General features: G+C 39.6%; 1 protein-coding gene across 19 annotated transcripts in view; it reads left to right on the top strand.

Annotated features, from left to right (window-relative positions):
• The window catches only part of ANK3 (ankyrin 3), a 681638-nt gene that overhangs the window by 437765 nt on the left and 218108 nt on the right, over positions 1 to 25765 (top strand). For all 19 annotated transcript variants that reach the window (XM_027091793.1, XM_027091782.1, XM_027091795.1 and 16 more), the window contains 3 exons: positions 19273 to 19374; positions 19863 to 19961; positions 20170 to 20268. In XM_027091793.1, coding sequence (XP_026947594.1) covers positions 19273 to 19374; positions 19863 to 19961; positions 20170 to 20268 — 300 coding nt within the window. The remainder of the gene's footprint in view (positions 1 to 19272; positions 19375 to 19862; positions 19962 to 20169; positions 20269 to 25765) is intronic.

Genomic DNA, 25765 nt, shown 5'->3' with positions numbered 1-25765 from the left:
ATTCAAATCTTGTCCTGGAAAAAAGTAAATGTCACTTGAAGAATATTTAAGAATCCCAACTCTATCTATCTCGCCAGCTAGCTAGCTTAGACTTCACTAGTGACTTAACCTTATTTTTAAATTTTATTCATTCATATAAGAACTTAGTTAGCTGTCGTTGTTGATCATAGACTCAAGTAGAAATGAAAAGTTAAAATGGAAAAGAACAATAGCATTTCAGTATATTGGTTTTAAAAAGAATCAGTATGAAACATCCTCCCTGCGAGGATCCTGAAAAAAGGCAGATAGTTTCACATACCAGCAAGGTTCCAGCTGCACCAGCTGGTACGCAACATTTTAGGATGCTAAATTCAAGAACCCTTCCTCTCACTAGCTAACGCCTCCTCTCCCTCTGGTGTTCTGGGCCTCATCCTTCAATTCCTCTGGGCTTTCAACCCCAGGCCTCTAATTATCTGACCGGGAAGCAAAGTCCAGCATATTGTGACTTCCTGGCTGATGCCCTCCATATAAAGTACATTTATGCACTGGAAGAAAATAGTTATGTTGGCAACATTGTCTATCCACACTAAAAACCGAGCGATTTATTTCCTGATCTCCAAACAACAACAACAACAAAAAACTGTCGGGAAAATGTTCATCTCCTCGGTAAATACTTTCTCTTTTCTCCTGATACCTAGACCAATATTTGCTTATCACTGTTTTCAGTTGCTGTATTTAAAATGTGACTAGCTCCCTGGATTAAATATTTTAGGACTTGTGCCAATACCTCCTACATAATGAGGATCCTTAGGTATGAAGCCCTGACATCCTCGTTCTGATTCATAACATACCAAATAAATGGAAAACTCCCAAACATTTGATGTATTTTATATAATCCACCATGTGTGATGCCAGAAGTAACTGCTCTGTGTTTCCTAAATGGTAAGCGGCGATATCTTAGTATTACAAGGTGCGTTTCTAAGGGACTCTGCAATTTGTCATCATCATTGTTGTTTAGCCAAGGTGTGCAACAACCTGGTATTTGTTTTGTAAATAAAGGTGCCCACAGACTCCCAGATTTTAACTGCATAATACTATACCACTGGGTCATAGAGCAGCTTCATCTGACGTCTAAAGAGACAGAGTTGTCTGTTGTTTTTAGCCCTCTTTGTCTGTGAGGCGTGGGGTCACACTGGTGAGATGCACTGTTGTACCTGATAGCATCCTCAGGATGGCTGTGTAGGGAGAGTTGCAATGTGGGTGGGAGGCTGGGGATGGAGAGGTTAGACCAGGTGACCTTGGAAATCCCATTCATCTTAGGAGTCTGGCAGGAAAATCTTCAGCCAAGTCTTTTCCCTGTAGTTCAAACCATAAAACTGTGCACGAATTCATTCTTGCTCTTGAACCATGAGGTAATGGGGAGAATATTAAATTCAGAAATCTTAAATTCTATTTTCAGCAATTTTCTAACTAATTAAGCAAATCGTGCCTGCTTTTGCTTCAGCTTCCTCTTTATACAGTAGAGATGATACGGTGACCTCTACCTAACGCAAAAAAACAAGACGTGTGCAAAAAATAACAACAACAGAAATGTACCTTTTTTGTGGTTATTGTTAATACAAAGCAAAGCTATTTCTTAAGACTAAGATTTAATCATCCATATATTAAATCTTTGCTTACCAGTGTACTAGTTCAGGGCTACGTGTCCTGAGAGTTAGTAAATATTGTTGAGGTCAGTCAAGGGCACGTACATAAACGACGCTCATGCTGTAACACAATTGTGAACGAAGGCGCAATGAGATACACGTCAACTGATCATCCCCGGGGTGGCGCAGCCTGCTCGCGTAAGACGGCCACTTCCCAAAATGAACAATGAAGTACAGATTATGCATCGAGTATTTTATAGGCAGCCTCACTCATGGGAGAGCAAAAACGAATTTCTTAAAAGACAGGTTCACATGGGAAATAATTGAGACAGATGAACTAGATCAAGCACAGCAAGAAAGGAGGAAGGAATGACTGATAATAAGAAATTTTAAGAGCCCGAGTGGCTCTATACTTTTTATTCAGCACTCACTTTCTGCCTAACAAATGGAAAACGGCATTTGGTCATACTTTAGAGAGGCTGACATCTACAAAACGGACATGTTACAAACCAACAGGAACAGCTAACTATTTTATGCAATCTTCCATTGCATTCTTGTTTTAAGTCAATGGGGAAAATAATTCCCTGAAATAAGATGATTAAAATTTCCAAAAGGACTAAATCTTCCTCATAGTGATGTTCCATCTTTGTGAATGAATACAGGAAAAAAAAAAAAAGAAAATTCTCCAGGGCTGTTCTATATTCTGAACTGCTGAGCACTGAGAGAGCTGCGGATAGACTTGTTTTTTTCCAAACAATGTGTTACCGTTTCTCTAGTGCTTCTTTGTCCCAAGGGATAACCAGAAACATGTCTAAACATAGCAGAGATATCAGACAAGCCTGGTAATGAATATACCTGCAAAACAGACTTTGCAGAAATTATTTTTCCATCTGTGGCTATTTCCCAGGCTTACTTATTTATCTGGATGTTTATTGTTTCAGAATAACCGAAGATAAATATTTTAAATCTTAAGGTAACATATCCCTGTGGTATACCTTCACTCTGATGTGAGTCAAGACTGACTCACCCTGTCCTACAATGTCCTTGAATGGAATGAAGAGTTCATTTGGTTTGCGTTTAAAACTTCAGAAGTATTTTGGATAAAGAGCTACACCTCGTTCCACAACTTGTGTGAAGTATTCTGGCTACAATAGAACTTTCATGAACACTTTTCCATTTTTGTTCACGGAGGAAATAAACCATTTATTTACCATGAGCTGTAAGAGTGCTTTCACATCATGTAGTATCAGGGAGCTTTTAGGGAAAGTGGGGACTCACCTATCATTTAGTCAAATCATTCTACTCTATCAATTTCCTAACGTTATTTATGGTTTCTACCTAACACATAATAGTGTTAGGACATAATCTGTGTCTGCAGCACACTAAGAGAACGTACAGCTTCTACTGTGTGAGGAAATTTATGTAAATGAAAGTTTTAAGTCCAAATGATTTGAAATTCGGCCCCAAGCTAGTACAAATCAGGACAAAAGATTACTGTATTGCCCTCATGTTATGAAGACATAGAAAACTCTCCTTCCCTGACACATATGGTTTTCTATCCCTTGGGAGGCAGGTGACACTGGCTCTTTAAATCCTACTTTGTATTCTCAGAAAGTTTCAGACAAACTGAAATAAATCCTGTTCTGCAGCTGAATAGAATCAACCTTCCGTTGAGGAATATTGGAAGTACCCACTCGCCCACCACCGATAACTGACGTGCTTCTTCTTGTCTATGAGAAACATCTTTCCTCTCTGTATTTATTTTCATTTCTAATCAGTCTCCAGGAGAATTTTTAGGGCTCTGAATTCTGGGTGAGAAAAGATATCATAAGGGGCCTGTATTCTGGGGCTTCTTGATGTAAACCAGATCGTAAGAGACACACTTGATGAGAGTGGATTTATCGGCACGGCAAGGTAAATCTGTAAAACAAAAACAAAAAACAAAAAAACCCACTGCCTTTATAAAAACAGAAGCCTGCCGGCACTGTATTTATTGTTTTAAAGGATTCCCATTCCCCTCTACCTAAAGATAAAGGTAGGAATGCTGTTTTGCCTTTCAGTTTCAGAGGGGCTACTGTGCGCAGACGCCCTGGCAGGTTTGAAATGTACAACAGCAGGGGCCTCCCTGGCAGAGGTCCCAGTGAAAAGACGCTAACCATGCCGAACATGTGTTAGGGGACAGTGACCTCATTTTCAGGGATGAACTGACGTTACTTCCACGCAAAATCCCTACAAACAAAGGCAGCCTTGTAGCGATCAGAGGCATCTGTGGAGGCAGTCCCTTGCACTTGGGGTCGTTTTGATAGTGGTGATTACACATGTAGGTAGCCTTTAGGAGCGTTTTCCTTACTGGGTAAGCCCCCGGCCCCTTGTATTCCTCCTCTTCACGCTTTATGGATGGAAAATGCTGGTTTATTTCCAATAACTAGGTAGCAGTTAAATAGCAAAGAATGAAAACTTCTTTTTTTTTTTTTTTTTTTGGCTGTGTGGCATGCAGGATCTTAGTTCCCTGACCAGGGATCGAACCCGTGTCCCCTGCAGTGGAAACACAGAGCCCTAACCACCGGACCGCCAGCAAATTCCCAAAAAAGAATGAAATCTTAATAACCACAGGTCTTCCCTAAATAAAAGGTTTCAAGTTTTTCCAAATACTTGCCGTGCAAAAGACACACACATAATTTCCCTTTGTTTAATATCCCTATACCCCACCTCCAAACACACACCTAAAACGGATCTATTTGCTGGCATAATACCCCTTTGGGGGGAAAAAAGGAAAAACCAGTCTCCCAAAAGTCTGAGGTTTTTATTGACAGGAGGCAGACTGTTGCATGAAAGTCACAGTTGTTGTAAGTTGCGCAATTGGTCGCATTCTTTTGAAACTGGTCAGAAATTAGATCACTGTGTAAAATACTTATGAAATATCAGCACATAATATCATACTCTAAAGTCACTGGAAACTTTGAATGGGTACTATCTGAATGGCTATCATCCAGGGTATAAGCAGTGATGCTGCTCTAATCTAGTGAGAAAAAAAATCCATCCCTTGTCACTCTCTCCCCACCTCATGTGCTTGGAAGCACCATGACCCCATATCTGATCTCAAAGCCTGAAACGCAGAAGGATGTGACTCTCAAGTCACTCGGTTTGTTTCCATTGAACATGGTTTTATTCCAGGTAAACACACTGGGTTTGGATTTTGAGAAGTTCCACAAAGCAGCTCCTTGTCTATTTCAAAACTGTAACTGCCGCTGAAATCACTAATTAAGGAGCAATGCCATAGAGGATTTGGGGTTCTTGATAAGCAGGCCCCAACACTGTGTAAGTCTCCTTCCTGACTGAGAAGAATTTGCAGATCTGTATTACTTTATCCATCAAAAATTACTGCTAATTGAAGCCAAGAAAAGCTTCATAGCTTTCATTTCTGCCTGTAAAAGTTTGCTTTAAAAAGGGGGGCCACAGAAGAGTAAGAAAAAGGGGATAAGAGGCAAACATGAAAGCCAAAATTTACAAATTCAGCGTTGAGAATTTAATCTTTTATATGAAATTAAAAGTTGGTCAGCAGACCTTCAAAAGGCCTCTCATAGCACTCCCTTCTTTTCCGTTCTATCTGCTGTCCCCTCCCCCAAATCTCCAGATCAATAGAGCCGTATTTTTACAGCAGCCTAATTCAGTGGCGCTCGCCTCCATCTGGGTATTAGAATCACTTGAGTTGTGTTTATCGAAATGTCCATCTCAGACAGTTGAATCTCTGGTTGGGACCTACGTGGTTGGACTGTTTCTTTTTCATCTTCCCCTGGAGATCCTTGAAGCGTGGTGGATTGACAACCATTGACCTACAGACCTTTTTGTCTTCATTTCCCCCACCACACTCTAATCTGCCATCTTGTTGGGCTAAAAGATAGATTTAATGACTCCTTTTCACTCTCTAAAACCCTCCTTCTCTCCTGGTATCTTTAGGGTGAAGTTAAGTCAGATTTTTCTGCCATTCCAAACCTTCTGTGAACCTTGCCTTGGCTATTCTCCTCAGGGGACTGTCCTTTTCAGTAGAGATCGTCTACTCACCATTCTTTCAACCATTCCATTTCTGAATCTCTGGCCACTGCTCCCTCCTTCTCGTCTCCACGGACTAAGTCCCCTGTTGAAGTCCTGCCGCCTCCTCTTACCTCTTTTCCCACCTGTATCCAGGATGCAGAAATGCTTTTCTCAGGGAGGTTCTACGGGCTTTATCATCTGGTGCAGTTTCTTCTATGAATTCTCATTCCACCTGCTGCCTCCAGATCACTGAAAGCCATAACTGCATCCTTAAGGTAGAGGCCGAGTAGGCATTAATCCTTAACCGCTGGGTATTGAACCCTTTATTGCGTATGGACTCTTAATCCTGGTGATGGAATAAACGATGGAACAGTCGCTTTGAAGATGTGTTTTGATAGTAAAGATATTTATGACTTCAGGACCCAGACTTGTGGATTTCGCTTCCAGCACGACCTCCCAGTGAGGTTAAACCATGTGGATTTAAGAAAACAGATTGACGGACTTTCTGGGTACTACACTGGTACTGCCATTCACATTTATATTAGTACATCCAATATGAGAAGTTTGGAAAAGTGTGCTCTTCCTGGGCCATATTTTCTGATGTGTGATGAGAAACCAGGCAATGTGGTCTGTTGGATCTGGTCACCTAGATAAGAGATTATTACTTATGGAGATTTTTATTGGAAGAAGCTTTATTAGAGGTGTCTTAGAATCTTCTTGAGAAGTAGAAAGCATGGTCAAATAGAAGGCCTTTCATTTTCTAAGATAAAAGAATCTTTTTATTTTGGGGAAGCAGATGTCATTTTTTAATTTTTTTATTGCAGTGTAGTTGATTTACACTGTTGCGTTAGTTTCTGCTGTACAGCAAAGTGAATCCGTTACACATATACATATATCCACTCTTTTTTAGATTCTTTTCCCATATAGGCCATTACAGAGTACTGAGTAGAGTTCCCTGTGCTATACAGCAGGTCCTTATTAGTATCTAATTTATATATAGTAGCGTGTATATGTCAATCCCAATCTCCAATTTATCCCTCCCCCAAGCCTTTCACCTTTGGTAGCCGTAAGTTTGTTTAGAAGGACTTTTTATATAGCAGTAGTTCTTGGGTTAATTTTTTTAAATGGTTAGTAGCCAGGAATCGTAAAGTTATTCATATTCGTTAAACATTTGATTTTTACCTTAAGCCACGTAAATGTATCAATACATCCATTTGCCAAATGTGGGAGGTGAAGATGAGGACTGTTCTCTGAGCGCAGAGCCGCTGACTGGGAGGTTGTCCTCCCATGACTCCCCACACTTTTTCTGCGAGTCTCAGGTTCGCTGTCTTTAAAGGAAAGCTAGAAACTAATGTCATCTGACTTCGGAGTTTTTCCGAATTTTTCTGATTTGTATTATCCTCCTTTCCAGTCATGTCATCTATATCTGACTCAGCAGCGACATTTTTAGGAACGTCTTTCTAATGAGTCTTTCCAAAGCATTTAATTTCGTTTGCATAAAAATACTCTTTCTCTATATACTGTTTCACAGCTTAAATAATACCTAATTAAGTTACATGTTGATAACATCCAGAACAACTGACATAAACATGGTAGAGGAAAAAAACACAATCGACTTACTTATAGGAGCAGGTGGGTGTGGGAAAGGTCTCCTGTGCTTGGGCATCGGTCCTGTTGGACAGAAGGAATGGTGAGCGAGGGAGGCTGGTTAAAAGAACAGTTCCCACGCTCTAGCTGTACTTCCCTGGGTGTGACATCACACAGACCTGAATCTGAATTCTCATTCCAGTGCTGTGTGGCTGGGGAAGATTATGCAGTTTCTTGAGCTTCTATCTTCTCCTTGAAAGCACAGAAGTATCAGATGTTCAGGATCCTGAAATAAGTTCATCCATGAGCAGTGTCTAGCCAAGTGCTTGCCTGCCTCTCCTGTGACTCTAAATAAATGTTGCTGCTGTTTCTTTCCTTCTTATCTTAGTGAATCTGAGTTCCTTTTTGCTCTTTGATACGTCTGGAACATTTAGCCAAGGCAGGCATTAGATACTAGGGGTTAAGGCCAGAGCTCTAAAACCAGGTGGGCATGAGTTCTAATCCTGGCTCTGCCAGTTTCTAGAAGAATGCCCTTTGGAAAGTTGCCTAACCTGACTTTTCTAATCTGTAAAATGTGGGTGATAATGGCACAGACTTCACAGACCACTGAGAATAAATATGTGGCAATCAATGAACATGCCTTGTGTGTTATAAGTGCCCAGTCATTGTTAGTTACGTTACCATATTGTTAGATACAGGACACTTAAATGCCTTGTGATTCATTAGGCCAACAGAATGCAGACTTCACCTGCACATTCTTTCTTTTTTTAAAAAAATTCATTTTATTGAAGTATAGTTGATTTACAATGTTGTGGTAGTTTCTGGTGTACAGCAAATCGATTCAGATCTCATATTCTTTTCCATTATGGTTTGTCACAGGATATTGAATATAGTTCCCTGTGCTATACAGTAGGACCTTGCTGTTTATCCATCCCATATATAATAGTTTACATCTGCTAATCCCAAACTCCCAATCCATCCCTCCCCTACCTCCCGCCCCCTTGGCAACCACAAGTCTGATCTTTGTGTCTGTGAGTCTGTTTTTGTTTCATAGGTAGGTTCATTTGTGTCATATTTTAGATTCCACATACAAGTGATATCATACGGTATTTGTCTTTCTCTTTCTGACTTTACCTGCAGATTCTCTCTGACAGTTACGCCTAAAACAAAAACGTTGCTCCATTGGTGATCCCAGCAGGCATATGACAAATCAGGCCATGTGCCCAACGTGAATGAAGAAACCAGAATAAACTCAGACCCACTCCTTCTTCTTCTCTTCAATTTTGGAGGAACTTCTAATTCTGTCACTAGACTCTTTCTTTGCAAGAGACTAGAGAGGATACGAAATAGACTTTTTTTCTTCCCAATTAAGTTAGTGTAGGTTTTTGTTTCTCAAGGAACAGTTAGAGCACTGGACTCTGCTAGAGATGAGCATGTCTTCATTTAGCGTTTCCTGAGAGTCTGTCACGCAGAGCTCAGCTCTGCGCAGGACGTGGACTTAGCCTAAAAGAGAATAGAGTCCATCTTGAGGCGACAGCTGGCATCTAAGCTGAACCAGGTGCTTTAGGAGTCTGGAGAGAGAAGGAGTCATGTCTGGTGTTTATCAGGGAAAATAGCAAAGATGCAGTGACATTGGAGCTGGATCTAGGGTAGAGTGGATGAATCTCTCGGTGGGGGAGGGGAGCGAGGGGTGGCGGTGAGCATGACTGCTGAAGGGATGTGTGGGTGATGTCACAGTGCCGGGGAATTACGGAGCCTGTTGAGAAATCATAAGTCTTTGTGGGATGGTCAGCTGTCTAGATTGCCTTCAAGATCAGTATTTGTGTTTTCATTCAGGCTGGAAGTGTTGGGGCAGGTTTTCGAGGGCCTTAGAGACTATGGCATAGGAATTGATTGAATGCTATGGTTTAAAAGCAGAAACATTTTTACAAATGAAGCATGTCATCCAACATTAATATAGAAACCAGATAAAAGTAGATCTACTTGGGCTGACATTGAACTCTGCTTACCTGGCCTTACTCTTTTTTTCTTTCCTTTTTTTTTTTTTAATTTTTTTGGAGTACAGTTGACTTACAATGTTGTGTTAGTTTTAGGTGTGCAGCAAAGTGATTCAGTTTTATATATACATATATTCATTCTTTTTCAGATTCTTTACCCATGTACGTTATTACAGAATATTGAGTAGAGTTCCCTGCACAAAACAATAGGTCCTTGTTGATTATTTTATATACAGTAGTGTGTGTATGTTAATCCCAAGCTCCTAATTTATCCCTCCCACCCATGTTTCCCCTTTGGTAACCATAAATTTGTTTTTTGAAAGCTGTGAGTCTGTTTCTGTTTTGTAAATAATTTCATTTGTATCATTTTTTTTTTAGTTAGATTCCACATATGGGTGATATCATATGATATTTGTCTTCCTCTCAGACTTCACATAGTATGATAATCTCTAGGTCCATCCATGTTCCTGCAAATGGCATTATTTCATTCCTTTTTATGGCTGAGTAATATTCCATTGTACATATGTACCACATTTTCTTTATTCATTCATCTATTGATGGACATTTAGGTTGCTTCCATGTCCTGGCTATTGTAAATAGTGCTGCAATGAACATTGGGGTGCATGTATTTTTTCAAAGTATGGTTTTCTCCAGGTACATGCTCAGGAGTGGGATTGCTAAATCATATGTTAGTTCTATACTCAGCCTTACTCTTGACCTCAGGATTCGTGAACCCTAGGGCTCCACAGACCCTCTGCTGTTGAGGAAAGAGCCTGGGCTTATTATCAAGCAGTTATGGGTTTCAGTTCTTGCTGCCTACTTATTAGCTGCATGACCTTGGGCAAGTCACTTACCTTTTAGGAAACTCAGTTTTTCACATTTGAAATGAAGATTCCTATCTTGATTGAATTGTTAAGAAATAAATAATAATAAAGCATGTATAACGATACAAAATAATATGTATATAATGCTCAGTAAAGTCCCTGACCTGTAATAGGCCCTTATTAATGTGCAGCTATCATCCTTGGCATAATTTTCTCAGAGCTCTCAGTGGCTCCTCACACTTTCTTGAATAGTGTTCAGTGCTCGTGGAATATTTAGCTAGAGACAGCGAGCTGGCTACTACCTCCTGGAGGTTTTTAGACGGATCTGGGCGTCACATGGCTAGGGCCCAAACGGGGCAAGTAGCAGGGTGAATTTAAAAAAAAAAAAAAAAGATTAAGTGTATTTCCAGCTGTAAAAAATGTGAAGATGTTAAGGTAATGATAAAAATAAGTCTTTTGAAGAGTACTGTGAACTGACACAGAGGTAAGGGATCTTTAGAGGTGAAAAATGACATGAAATCAAGGACCAGTTTTACTTGGCCGCATAGACACAGGACACGGGAGACCAAGGTGGGCAGTCTAGTGTGAGCCTTCCAATAAGCTGGACCCCAAAGGGTGAAGCTCCCAATATAAAAGGTGGCCAGGAAATAAACCCACCACATAGAAGAATAGAGCAAAAACTTGCCTGTCTCAATTGGTTACCAGATAGAAAGAAAAAATCTCCCCTGAGAATTTGTAACCACAAGGAATCCCTCATATCCATACCAGTTTGAGGTCAAAATTTATCTATTTTTGTTTTTGTCTTTAAAACAAAAACAAAAAGCCCTCAAGGCAAGCATTTATTTCAGAAATAATCTTGGGTTGATAGTGCCTCTAGGCAACTGGCAGACACAATGTAAAATTCCTCTTTGGCAGATGGCAAACCCAAACCTTAAAGTATTCCCAAAGATTAGTTTCTAAGGAGTATGAGCTCACAGTCAATCATCACAAACTACAGAGAGTGTAAATTGGTACCATCACTTTGGAAAACGATTTGTCATTAACTGGGTAAGTTGAGTGCGCACATACCCAATGACCCAGCATTTATGGTCCTAGGTATATACCTTAGTATCTTGCCTGTGTGTACCAGGACTGGTGCTATAATGTTCCTGGCAGCACCGTTCATAGTAGACAGGAGCAGCACAGTTAACAGCTCCACAATGGATGGATTCTGTTACAGTCACATAATGATATCTTCTGCAGCAGCAGTGACAAATCTACTGCAGTTACACGTGCCAACAAGGATGACTCTAATACAGCATTAGACAGAAGGAACATGTCACAGAAAGATATATATAATGTATGATTATATATAATGTATTATATTATATATAATGTATATATATATCCTAATGTATACATCATATACATCATAATGTATGATTCTACTTATAGAGAGTGCTAAGGTAGCCAATTATATCATGTTTGGCTTATCAAGGTTTACGTAGATGTTAAAACTATAAAGAAAGTCATGAGAATGATTAACTAGAACGGAAGATGCCTTTGGAGAGCCAGTTAAGGAAGGGCTCATTGGAGGTCTACAAAGCTGCTTGTAACTTTGATTCTTGAGCTGACCAGGTATGTGGGTATTGCTTTTACGATTTTTCTTTAAACTGTTCATATATGTTTTATGCCGTCTTTTGTGTGTATGATACACATTCTGATAAGCACTTTTTAAAAGGAAGATGGAAACTGTAAAAGCCCCCAGTGACAGAATATTTGATAGGATTCATGTGTGTAACTTTCTGGGCGGGTTTGAGGGGAAGAAGGAAGACGTAATTAAGGATTCACGCCTCTCAACACAAGAAAAATAAAATTATAACCATGTACAGTGATGGATGTTAACTAAACTTATTATGGTGATCATTCTCAATATATACAAATATGAAGTCATTGTACACCTGAAACTAATATAATGTTATATGTCAGTTATACCTCAATTAAAATAAAAACGATTGACACCAAAGTTGCATGCCTGAGGGGTTAGGATAATCTCGGGACCTTTAAATTGAAATAAGGAGATCAAGGGAGTTTATTACTCACATCTCTGCCATGAGTACTTAGTTGCAGTGACAGAAATGTGTTCTCAGTAAATGTTTGTTGTTGCTGTTGAGTTGAGGAAATTGTGAGACATGGAAAGGGAAATGTTTTAGGATAGATACAGATGGGCACAATGTAGATATAGAGTGTTAGGCGTAAAAAGAATTGTGGAAGTCGTGATAGTGATGAAATCACTTTGGGAAAGAGAACAGGAAGGAAAGAAATGTGAGATCTGAAAATGGAAAAGGCGCATTTTTCAGTGACGGGTTGAGGCAGTGAGGAACACAAAGGTGTGAACAAAGAGTTGAGAGAAGCTAAAGGGAAGATGTTGAAGAAAGAGAAGGTGATCAGTACTGTCCAGTGATTCAACATTCAGAGGAGAGAAGTATAATTAAGTAACGGGATTCGAGGATTGCAAGGTCATTGGTGATTGCATACAGAGACTTTATTGATTAGTGCCAGACGCCGTATTGCTAGGGACTCAAAGATGAGTTATCAGTAGTATTAAGATACAGAAGCAGTGGGACTAACCTAAACCAATCCTTCAAAATGTTTGATATTCACAGAATGATTTTAAAATAATAATCATTTATTGAGTGCTTGCTATGCACTCACCCTGTTAATTACCCTACATGAACTAATTTCATTCTAATAGATTAGTTTATCACCATTTGACAGCTGAGAAAACTGAAGCACACGTATGTTAAGATACTTGCCACAGGTAGCACTGCTAGTAAGTGGAGTTGTTGGGATACAGACCAATTAACCAGTCTAGCACACTGAGAAACAGACATGCCTTGCATGAGTGCTAGGTAGAAGACTGGAAGGAAAGGGGCTTTTGGATTGTATGTGTGTAGTTTGTTTGTTTGTTTGTTTGCTTTAGGTTTAAGAAACACCTGAGTACGTTGGTAGGCAGGGAACAGGACACCAGTAGAAAAAAAGAACCTGAAGCTTACGGGAAGGGTCATCTTCGCTTCACGTGGTTCCCAGATAGTTGGGAAGATGAGATGTAGGAAAAGGATTGGAGAATCGGTTGATCAGGTATTAATAGGCCTCAGAGACTGCTCCCTGCTGTTTAGAGGCAGTGGAGCAAAGCTCTGTTATGTGTCACTGAGTCGCCAGTCTGCATGTCTTCTGGCGAGCTACTCTTAGCCTGATCTTGAGCCTTGAACTCAGTGAAGGGATTGTGCTCCAGCGAGGATGTACCTGAAGTATTGCCTAGATAGTTAATTCGATGGATGAATGAACAGACGGACAGATTGATTGATGGAAGATGAATGAACTAATTAACCAAGAGTTACTGGGCATAGACTACTGACCAAATATTTGTTAAGCCCTTTCTTAAAGTAGTGATTAACAGCCTAGACTCTGGAGTCAGACTCTCTGAATGTATTCCCTGCCACTCACAAGCTGTGTGTCTCTGCAAAAGTCATTCATTCTATAGCCCGGTTTCCTCATCTATAAAATGGAGCCAGTAGTGCGTGCTTGCATTCGTTTCTTAGGGCTTCCGTAACAAGCCATCACAAACTAAGTGGCTTAAAACAATGGAATGTATTCTCAGAATTCCCTGGCAGTCCAGTGGTTAGGACTCGATGCTTCCACTGCTGTGGCCCAGGTTCAGTCCCCGGTTAGGGAACTAAGATCCCGCAAGCTGCACCGGCCACAGCACATAAATAAATAGGGGACTTCCCTGGTGGTCCAGTGGTTAAGACTTAGCCTTCCAATGCAGTGGGTTCAGGTTCTATCCCTGGTCGGGGAGCTAAGATCCCACGTGCCTTGCAGCCAGAAAACCAAAACATTAAACAGAAGCAATATTGTTGCAATATTGTAACTTTAATAAAAACTTTAAAAATGGTCCACATCAAAAACATCTTTAAATAAATAAATAGATAATCAATCTTTCACAGTTCTGGAGGCCAGAGGTCCAGAATCAAGGTGTCCTCAGTGCCACACTCCCTCCAAAGGCTCTAGGGGATGATTCTTCCTTGTCTTTTCCAGCTCCTGGTGGTTCCTGGCAGACCTTGTCTCGAGGCAACAATACTCGAGTCTCTTCCTCCATTTTAACATGGTTTCTCTTATGTGTCTGTGTCTCCTCCTCCTCTTTTTTTTTTTTTTTTTTTTTTTTTTGAGGTACGCCGGCCTCTCACTGCTGTGGCCTCTCCCATTGCGGAGCACAGGCTCCGGCCGCGCAGGCTCAGCGGCCATGGCTCACAGGCCCAGCTGCTCCGCGGCATGTGGGATCTTCCCGGACCGGGGCACGAACCCGTGTCCCCTGCATCGGCAGGCAGACTCTCAACCACTGCGCCACCAGGGAAGCCCTTAACATGGTTTCTCTTATGTGTCTGTGTCTCCTCCTCTTTTTTTGTAATTGAGATATAATTGCTGTGTAGCACTATATTATTTTCAGGTGTACAACATAATGATTCTATATTTGTATATCTTCTCTTGTTATTAGGACATCAGTCATTGGATTTAGGGCCCATTCTAATCCAGGATGACCTCATCTTAAATAATTATGTCTGTAAAGGTCCTATTTCCAAATAAGGTCATGTTCTGTAGTTCTAAGTAGACATGAATTTGGGTGGGGGGGCAGCATGATTCGACCCCACTATACTACTTCATGGAAATATTATAAGGACTAAGTTAATATAAGTACTTATACAATTATTACATATTATATTAAGTGACTAATGATATAATCAAGTGCCAATAATATAATTAAGTTAATCTAACTGCTTGTAATAGTATGTAGCACATAGTCAGAGGTATGAAGTATTAGTTATTCCTGAGGTTGGCACTCAAGAAATGCTTATTTTTTTCCAATCACTGCTTTTTGCTGAATAATACCAATATTCAGTACAGGTGAAAATTCTGAGTTAGTAGGTTAATTTATAATGATGTTTGATTCTATCCCTGAAAAACTTTCCTTGAAAAATACACAAGGTTCATATTTCTTTCCTGTCTAGTAAAATTACTAAGTAGACAAGACATCAAAGTGGCGAAGGACACTTTCATTTTCCAAGTTCTTCCTTCCTTCCTTCCTTCCAAGTTCTTCCTCATATTCATTTTGTACCAACTAACTCCGTAGGCAATGGTCTCCTCAGTATGACTTTCCAGGTGATAGCGCTCAGCCTCTCATGGAACCTAATTTCCTTCCATAGTAATTTGTCTACAATTGGCTTAAAAGAGACAGTGTTTGGATAGAATGTTCCAGATTAAAAACAGGCTGTAGCCTGTGTTAAGAGTAACCCCTAGTTACTTGATGGAATGATAGCTAAGAGATGCAACACATTGATATTAAGCCTAATACAAAATACTGTATATATTTTTAACATTAAGGAAATAAACAACAGTATATAGGTACTACAGGCAAATCTGAAAAAAGAAAAAAATGAAGAGTCCATTATTTATCCTGCCAGTAAAGCAGCACAGTTTGGGAAAGTGTAAGGGTGAGATGAAGGCCAGCGAGTGTTCATTGGTACCACATCTGTTTTGTTCCCCACCATACAGCCAGATGTTGGCATGACTAGTTCAAAATTGATGTTCAACAAATATTTGCGGAAGAAAGATCTTGGTTCTTTGTCTGTGGGCTGTAATAATTGCATTTCCTAAGTTGTCATGTTTCTTCAAGGCAGTCTTCATTTCCCTCTTCCTGCTTTTTCTTTGTATTTTCCTCTTTCTCTCCCTAGACTTCTTCTTTGAAGTACAAGCAGTGGCTGATTATTATTTATTGGTGTATTGGACATGTCTGCACGTAACAGAGGGCCGGGAGAAATGAAGAAAATAAATCTTTTGTCCTTTTTCTTCTTCCTAAAGTTCTCAGGTGATAAATTAGCTACCTCAGAGAATTATTTGATACCAGGGTTATTGGCTGAAATAGATATAGGGAGGGTATCCACCAGAGAATAATTTATCATTAGAGCAGGTGTTCTTAAACCTAAATCTGTGAGCAGGCTTAGCAATCCTGAGCCGTATGAAATAGCGTGGAAGCTGTGTTTGCATATGCATGTTTGATGTGTGTATGCAGGTTTGATGTTTGTATGCAGATTTGATGTGTGTATGCAGATTTGGAGTATGTATGCAAATTTGCTGTGTGTATGCAGATTTGGTATGTGTATGCATATATGTGCAATTGTTGAAGGAAAGGAATTTTTTTTTTTTTTTTTTTTGCGGTATGCGGGCCTCTCACTGTTGTGGCCTCTCCCGTTGCGGAGCACAGACTCTGGACGCGCAGTCTCAGCGGCCGCGGCTCACGGGCCCAGCCGCTCCGCGGCATGTGGGACCTTCCCGGACCGGGGCACGAACCCATGTTCCCTGATCGGCAGGCGGACTCTCGACCACTGCGCCACCAGGGAAGCCCGAAGGAAAGGAATTTATTCGTTAACTTTTGTTAGTCTCTAAAGAATCTGAGCTCCAGATAGGTAGGAAACCACTGAATTAGAAGATTTGGTTTATATTGTCCGTATTTTGTTTTGCTTTAGAATTTCTGGTAGGAAAATTATGAGAAAATGTGGGAGAAAAATGACAGTATATAGCAATGCCAAACCTTTTCAGATCTGGAATCAATTCAGGGGCTTTCCTTGAATTCTGACACCTCTTTTTGAACTTCTTTAGCTGCTGTTTTTGTGTACTCAAAGTCAGGGTTTGGGGTGCTTACTTAACTCACAGTTATTATCTTTGGCTGTTGAAATATCCAGGCAGACTCATGTCATTTGTTTTCAGAACAGCATCAGAACCCTTCTGGGCAAATTCCCTGGTAAGTCACTGAGCTGGCACAAAGAAGATGGTTTTTTATGGTACAATGACCCATCTTTGCACAGCTAATTTATTTCTAACGGAACTTACAAACCAAACAAAAACTAACCTTCTCCAAGTACCAAAGCTGTTTAGAGACTGAATTTTATTTTTCTTTACATTTCTGGACACTTTGGTTTGTTCTTTGTCTGATTTGAACCAAACCTGTTGTCTTCCTCTTGCTGAACTCTCTGCCCTGATGCAATGATCTGCGTGCTTGACTCAAATCCCAATGTTGCTTTAGCAGCACCTACGTGTGTTCCCAGACACCCAGCTCATGGCTCCGTTTATGCTCTCTGCTCTTCAGCTTTGTATCATAGTAACTTAAGTAACTGCTACTGTTGTTGTTAATAAAGCCTCCTGTATTATTCTAGGAAATAATCAGTTACTTCCACATAATTTACTTATTTGTTGATTCATTCATTCACAGAACATTTATAGGCACCTGCTGTGTGCCAGGGATGCTTCCAGCTGTAGAGGAAAGAGAAAGATGGATGTTATACATATAGTCACTGCCTTGTGCTAGGTCAAGGCATATGGCAATGCAGGCAAGCCAAAGATTGAAGACTTTTAAACCCACAGTCTTTCAGCAAATTGGTTTACCGTTTATTTAGAGCAATGGTTCTCAACAGGGGCGGTTTTACCCTTCACCCCGGGAAACTTGGAGACATGAAGACATTTTTGGTTGTCACAAATAGGAGATTCTACCTGGTTGGTAGATGCTGGAAATACTGGTGAACATAGACACTGACCAGGACTGTCCCCATATCAGAGGATTATCTGGATCAAAATGCCAATAGTGCTGAGATTAAGAAGCCCTAATTTAGAAGAAGCAGTACTCCTTCAGAGAGAGGCACACTGCTGTACATGGGGAGGGAGGAGACCCTGAAGACAGTGCCCTTTTTCTTTGAGGTCTTGATCAAGTCAACTCAGCTGAATTGACCCGCACCAGAACCAAAGATCCTTCTGAGGGATGGATCCTTTCCTTCATCTCAGGTACATTTCCAGGGTTCAATTAGTATTCCTCAAAGATTGGCATCTTGGTGACTAACTTTTTTAAGTTGCCTACCCCTTAAATCTGCCTCTGCTTGTTCTTCAAGGGCTTTCAGTTTAGGGAGGAAGAAGGACAGGTATACCAAAAATTATGATACTGGGTCATAAATACCGAGAGGGCTCAATGAAATCAGTGCCTTGGGAGCAGTGAGCAATTAAGCTCTGCCTGGTGGTCTGGGAAGCCTTTACAGATGAGGTGGTAAGTGAATGGGAGTTTGAAGGACGTAGTTGGCAAATGACTGAAAGAAGACACTTTCCTCTTTTAAGCCATACCCTGCATGATTGCATTTATAACCAGTGATGTTTTGGGCGGCCCTTTCAAGAAAATCTGCTTCTGTGTTGTTTTACATGGAGCAAGTTTCCTTTACAAATTGTACAGACTCAACTTTGCAGACTTTCTTCTCATCACCTTCTTTCTATTAAAAATTTCAATAGTAGATGATTTCAGCTGCGTAATTGTAGGTAACAGAGTTTAGCAGTAGTTCAGAGTTGTATGCTTTCAGTGAATGAATTACAGACTTGGCTTTTGTTGTTTTAAAAATGTGTATATATTTCTTTGTTTGAACCTGCTACTGCTTCTGATAAAGTTTTCTGCACGCTATAGATTTAGCTAGCTTGAAAATATATGGAAAGTATGCTTCACAAACTGTGTAGACATTTATAAATGAATGCTTTTCAGATAGCCTGTGTTCCAACGCATGGCAATGTCCTGCAGGAAAATTCAAGAGAGCATCATTACCCACAAATTCCTGTTAAACTAGTGTGACATTAAATGTATTCGTGAAGCTATTAATTGAAAAGTTGGAGAGGTACAAAAGAATGGAGTAGATGTTAAATTTCTTTTTTTTTAATTATATGAGTTTCAGGTGTAGCCTTATAGTTCAACATCTGTATAATTAAATTTCTGATTAAAGAGAACAGTGAGGTTTATAATAATGTAACTACCAGAAAGTCACAGGATTTTTCTTAACTTTCATGAAATTGTATGTTGATTTAACGTACCTACACATCATGGAAATTTTCTCTTTCGGTTCAGAATCAGTTATGACATCACAGAAGGGGTAACTTTGTACACTTGAAACTAACTTTGGAAGAATTTGTACTTTTCCTGGTGACTTTATGAAGACCTTTTATTAGTGTTTTCACGTTAGAAATAAAATAGTTCAATTGAAAAAAATCTCAGTTTTACTTTCTTTTTAGTTTGGACAATAATTCTGGGTAGTTAGCAACATGCATATTAGTTTCCTTTTTTCATCAACATGTTTTTTCTTTTTTATTCAGTCGGATGCCAATGCAAGTTACTTAAGAGCAGCTCGAGCCGGACACTTAGAAAAGGCCCTTGACTACATAAAAAATGGAGTCGACATCAACATTTGCAATCAGGTTAGTTGTGGTGATTGTTGTTGTTATTTAAGTTTTTATTTTATTTATTTATTTATTTTATTTTTTATTTTTTAACATCTTTATTGGAGTATAATTGCTTTACAATGGTTATTTAAGTTTTTAGATAAAATTTTAAAAATCCAGACTTCAAACTCCTTAAATCTTTCGTTAGATATTACCAAGACTTTCTCTTTTTTGTCAGTGTTTTCTATTAAATGTCTGCAGCTTGAATTATCAAGTTATTCTCTGCTTTGTTAGAGAAGCATTCAGAAATGTAGATACGTATCCTTTAGTAACTAATTCCTAAAATTTAGTACGTAATGACATCAGAACAACCTATCTAATTGCCATGAGTACTTTTATTCCTAATTCAAGTTCCTACACTAAACACATACAAGTGGTTGTTGGTGGGAGCCCTTCAGAGTTCTTGGTTGACTGTTCAGTCTTCTGTTTTCAACCTGCTGAGTAAAGCTTTCCCTTCACTTCAGAATGGGTTGAATGCTCTCCATCTTGCTTCCAAAGAAGGCCATGTAGAAGTTGTTTCTGAGCTGCTACAGAGAGAAGCCAACGTGGATGCAGCTACAAAGGTCAGTATGACACATTTTGTGCTTTTTATATCAATTGCCCAATTCAGTGAGAATTCAGCCCTCGCTAAGAATTGGGGCACGCTTCTCATGAGATACCTGTCAACCTTGTTCTCTTTGGGGAACTTACAGAGGGATTTGATATTTTGTAAAATGCTGAAAGTAGAGAGAAAGATGGGTGAGCTCATGTATCTTGCCTTTTGTTTTACAGAAAGGAAACACAGCGTTGCATATAGCATCTTTGGCAGGGCAAGCAGAGGTGGTGAAGGTCTTGGTTACAAATGGAGCCAATGTCAATGCCCAATCCCAGGTAAGCCTACGGCTGTACTCCCAAGAAATGTTGTTATAATGATTCACAAACAATGTTCTGGGTCAGGTGCTTGCTTGGTTCATGTATCTTCTAAGAATATAATACTTAAGAGCTATATCCCATGAAGAACCAAATTATTCTGGATTATTCAATTTCATATATATTGTCATTTGCAGTACTCTTCGTGTGAGATGTAGAGAACTGGTATGTATGGCTAGTAGTCATAGACACAAATGATTAGAGGACCTCTGTAATGTAGAGACTTATTCTGTTTTATGATGTTAGCTCAGATCCAGTCTCAGTATTTACTCACAGACAAAGGAAATGAGGAGGCCTATAAAAGAGGAAATACCCTTAGAAGTTCAGAATATATCGGTGCTTTATCTAGTTAAAAAAGGGAAGACACTAGTTAATTCCTGTTTACTAACTCAGGCATCATCGTTGTTCCCTGAAACAGATTAAAAAGAAAAAAACAAGCAGAAGAAACTTTAAAATCCCCAAAGTTTAAAATTTCCAGATTGTTAGTAATGAATATACACTGATAATTCATCCAGAAGATCCTCCTACAAGCTCTCAGAATCTTCTATGAAGTTCTAAGGAAAATACCAATAGATTATCACTTGGCAGACTTTGAGTATAAAAAAATTAAGTTCACTTTATTGTTCTAAAAATATAGGTCCTTATTATCCAAATTATTCATTACTATTCATGTCCCCACAGATGTGAGCTTGTGTAGAAGAGCAAACACCATCATAACATACAAATATCCACTTAGGACCTGACCATTTTTTTGAAGTATAGTTTATTTACAGTGTTTTAATATCTGCTGTGCAGCAAAGTGATTCAGTTTTATATATATATATATATATATATACACATTCTTTTCCATTATGGTTTATCAAGAGTATTGATCACACTAAGTGAAGTAAGTCAGAAAGAGAGAGACAGACACCATATGATGTCACTTATATGCGGAATCTAAAATACGACACAAATGAACCTATCTACGAAACAGACTCAGGTTCATTTGTGTCGTATTTTAGATTCCGCATATAAGTGACATCATATGGTGTTTGTCTCTCTCTTTCTGACTTACTTCACTTAGTGTGATCATCTCTAAGGACCTGACCATTGTTAAAACTGGTCCCTACTCAAACATTCCTTCCAGCTGAAGGCTGACATCTATCCTGGTTCGTCAGTATCTACCCCAGGGTATTAGATTTTGAACCAATTGACTGTAGAACAAAGCTGCAAGTTTTGCAAAAGATGTAGGATTTCATGAAGTCAGGGAGAGTGATGCTGGAGGACTGCTGTGGTGTCGTGACTTTCTGGCAGTAGCTGCCCAGAAGAAGAATTCACTGTGTGAAGAATTTGGATGATTTCCTGACAGTGTTCCAAACTCGAATGATTTGAAAATCAAAAGATTAAATGAAGAAAAAAAATTAGGTGAGGGCTTTGTTTCCCAAGTAGTTTTTGCAAAAGGACTATCTTTTTGCTTATGCTCTGAAAATAAAAAGTGAAGGATGTCAAGCCGACATATAATTTTGTTGCAAGAACATCATACATTTTTTCCCCCAACATCATAGTTGGTTTAGTCTTCATTCACTCTGAGAACCTGTACATGAATGCAGTTGTAACCTACCTTTTGTTAAATCATATAAAGTCGTTTTTACAAAGTCTGTTTTTCTCTTTCAAGATGAGGTCTCAATCTAACTTTTTTCATTATTTACTGCGGCCTTTTGATCTCCACTTTAAATGCACTTGATTTCCTCAGTCTTTTCCAGTACTGATTATGTTTGGGTAACAGGAGCCTCTTATATTTTATGGGTCCACAGAATTGTAGTGATTCTCTCCCTTGTTACTCCCACTGTAGCGATGAAAGCTCTGATGCCATTGAATAACAGTGTCGTGGAAAAGAAACGGCACTGTACTTCCAACCACATGATTTCTTGTATAATTGGTCTAACCTCTAGTTCCCTATGGTTGGACATTTGTTACATGGTCTATGCCACCTGTGCTGATTCCCTTTGATAGCTCACTTACAGTAATAAAGCTTTTCCAGAAAGGAGTGATATAAAGTTGAATATTGACAAGTATGGTACTTGAAGAGAAATACAGCCCAGCTGACCACAAGAGAAGCACTGTGGTTTTCAACCAATTATTTTTATTTTTTATTTTTTTTTTATTTATTTTTTTTTTTTTGCGGTACGCGGGCCTCTCACTGTTGTGGCCTCTCCCGTTGCGGAGCACAGGCTCCGGACGCGCAAGGCTCAGCGGCCATGGCTCACCGGCCTAGCCGCTCCGCGACATGTGGGATCTTCCTTGACCGGGGCACGAACCCGTATCCCCTGCATCGGCAGGCGGACTCTCAACCACTGCACCACCAGGGAAGCCCTCAACCAATTATTTTTAAATGCCCCTGTAATTTTTTACTTAGAAAATAGCTAGTGTTAAGCTCTGAGATAGTGGGAAAACTCTTTAGTCCATTTTCATTTTCCTATTTTCCCCCCAAGGGAGGGAAAAATTAACCTTCCCTTCTTTTAAACATTATGCACATTCATGACTAATGTTCAGAGGAAGCGTGGTTTTAAACCTTCTCTGAAATGTCTGGGAGAAGCTGTAGTCGAAATAAAATCCTAACCATATTTGATTTCAATGTATACACATCCTCTCCTGATGATGAAGTGTGGAAGGAGAACGTGGGCTGTGAAATTCTCTGTTCCTTGCAGCTGTGCTTGGAATACCCAGCCACCCACTTGACAGAAAACCTGCCCCCCTTTCCTCTGGACATCTGCCCCCAGAAGCTTTCTGAACTGCATCGTTCTGTGGACAGAATAAGTAATGAGATCACCATGCAGCAGAATGGAGTTTCAAAGATAATTCCTGGTAGCAACTTTTCAAAAGGAACTTTAAAGAACAGCAAGCAAGAATGCCATGAAATGCCGTGAAGTTCCATTTGCTGGCAGAACATAAGACATCCCAGGAATATTATTATTCAAGAAAGTGTATCCCTATTTAAGTGAAATTTTACCCTATAGACAATATTTAATAGCCAACAAGAAACAGCATAAAGAGAGCCCGTCACCTTCCTTAAATATAAAACTTCTCCTTGAAAATAAAAATGGCATGGGACAGTATCAAGTTCTGATGAACTGAGGCTCTATACACTAGGAATTTGTGGATATTCTCGTAATAATTTTTGTCATTGCCTTGATCTTAGGTCTTAATAAGTTAGGTAACTCTTTCTTATATTACTTAACATTCCAGGAATCATTTAGGCCTACCCTAAGAAAGAAATTGGGTTAGATAACTAAATTGTGATTTTAAAGAACTCTACTACGATTCCTAACTTCTTAACTCTACTAAGTTCTTAATACTTTATACGAAGGACAACAATGATTAACAGTGTTTGCTCTTGAAAAATCTCAAACTGCCATGTCAAATGACATCCCTTACGCTTTTCTCCTTCTCTGTCTTTATTCCATAATATAAGGTACCAACTATGTTTATGAAGAAGCAAAGTCTATTTCATATGATATTTTAACTACCAAAGTATTCTAAATTGACAGGTTTTCACAGTGGTTTTACAAAGACAAGACCCTTTAATTAAACCAATGCTTCCTTTGTCTTTCTGGGGTTTTTTTGTTTTTTTTTTTTTTTTGCGGTACGCGGGCCTCTCACTGTTGTGGCCTCTCCCTTTGCGGAGCACAGGGGCCCGACGCGCAGGCTCAGCGGCCATGGCTCACAGCCCTAGCCGCTCCACGGCATGTGGGATCCTCCCGGACCGGGACACGAACCCGTGTCCCCTGCATCGGCAGGCGGACTCTCAACCACTGCACCACCAGGGAAGCCCCTTTCTGGGTTTTTTAATGTTTCCTATGGGTGGGGGGCGGTCAGGTCCTGATGAAGTCAGACAATGGGTGTGGTCCAGATAGAGCCTTTCTGACCTTTAAACTAATAGCACACCTCTGATGTAAACAACCTTCACAAACATTAGTACCATATGTAAATCAGTACAAATGTATCACCATGCCCTTGACATTTTAATTAATAACAGCACTTTATGATATACAAAGGCTTGGTTGGAGGAAACTAGGATGGATAAAATTGCATGGATGAAATTTAAGCCCTTATTTATATTGTTTCATTTCATTTTTATTTTATTTTGTTTTGTTTTATTTTAGTGGGTATTAGGTAGCATGCCTCAGTATGGTCTATAAAACTATAAGTCTGCAACTTTGCATACTTATGATAACTCCACAATACTTACAATACTTACAATAACAGTATAATCAGAGCAGAAGGTACTGAAGATATTGGATAAAATCAGACATCAAAAAGCATACTCAGTCTTGAGCCTTTTGAGAATTCAGTGTATTGTTGCTACAGAAAAGCAAATGTAAATTGGGCCACCCATATGTTCCTTTTTGGTCAGCTCTTTGTTTTGGAAATTTCCTAAGTTAGGAAATTAATATAAAACCAGTGATGTACTTTTTTCTCTTAGGAGAAAAATAACATTCTTTCTGAAATATTACCATCTTCCCAATCCAGGTACTATTTCATGAAAAATCATTACAGCTCTAGGTCATCCACACTGGATTACTTGTGCCTGAACCCTCTTTGTACTAGAGAGTAATGGTAATATTTTTATTCACTCTTTCAAAAAGATGCTTATAATTATCTTCCTAGAACCATAACTAGTGTGTATGTGTTCTCACGCCTTGTTGATCCTTTCCCAGTAAACAAAATTTGTATTAATTCGTGTTAGTTTCTATTGCTTTAATCCAAATAACTTCAGCAATTTGGAATTGTATGAGGAACCCATAGAATAGAAGGCTAAAGAAGCTTTCAGAAAGCTTTGGAAACTAGGTAGTCGGAGTGAGAGAACCTCATCAGAAGCTAAAGGGTAAGGTTGCCCTTTGATACAGTCCCTACAGGCCATTCGAGGGTGGGGAGGGGAGATTTGGTAGAAAAGAGAATTGAGAAGGACATAGAATAGACGTGGAAGAGCAAGCAGAGCCGTGCCGCACGTGCGTCCACCCTGTGGTTGAAGAAGGGCAGGCCAGTTTACTTCAAAGTCCAACCAAGACAAGTCCTACCTACACATCCGTGAAGATGTAGTTCCTCTAAAGAAAACAGAAACAGTACTGCCAGAGGAAGGGACCAAAATAAACACACACACACACACACACACACTCAAATACCCAGTGTAAAATTGAAATTTCCATTATGGAGGCCTCACCAAAACCATTTTGTCAGTATGGTCAGCAGAAGTAGAATGAGACCGTTCAAAGCCATATACTGGATGATTCCATTTACATGAAATTTTTACTACAGACCAATCCATCGAGATGGAAGGCAGATGAGTGGTTGCCAGAGGACATGAGGAGGGGCAAATGAGGAATGAATACTAATGGTCCAGGGTTCCTTTATGAGGTGATGGAATGTTCTGGAGTTAGATGGTGGGGATGGTTGCCCAACTTTGTGAACAGACTTA

This window comes from Aethalodelphis obliquidens, unplaced genomic scaffold (assembly GCF_003676395.1).
Source record: "Aethalodelphis obliquidens isolate GAN/ISIS:26980383/991018 unplaced genomic scaffold, ASM367639v1 scaffold73, whole genome shotgun sequence".
Lineage (NCBI taxonomy): Eukaryota > Metazoa > Chordata > Mammalia > Artiodactyla > Delphinidae > Aethalodelphis > Aethalodelphis obliquidens.
This window is presented reverse-complemented; position numbering and strand designations above follow the sequence as displayed.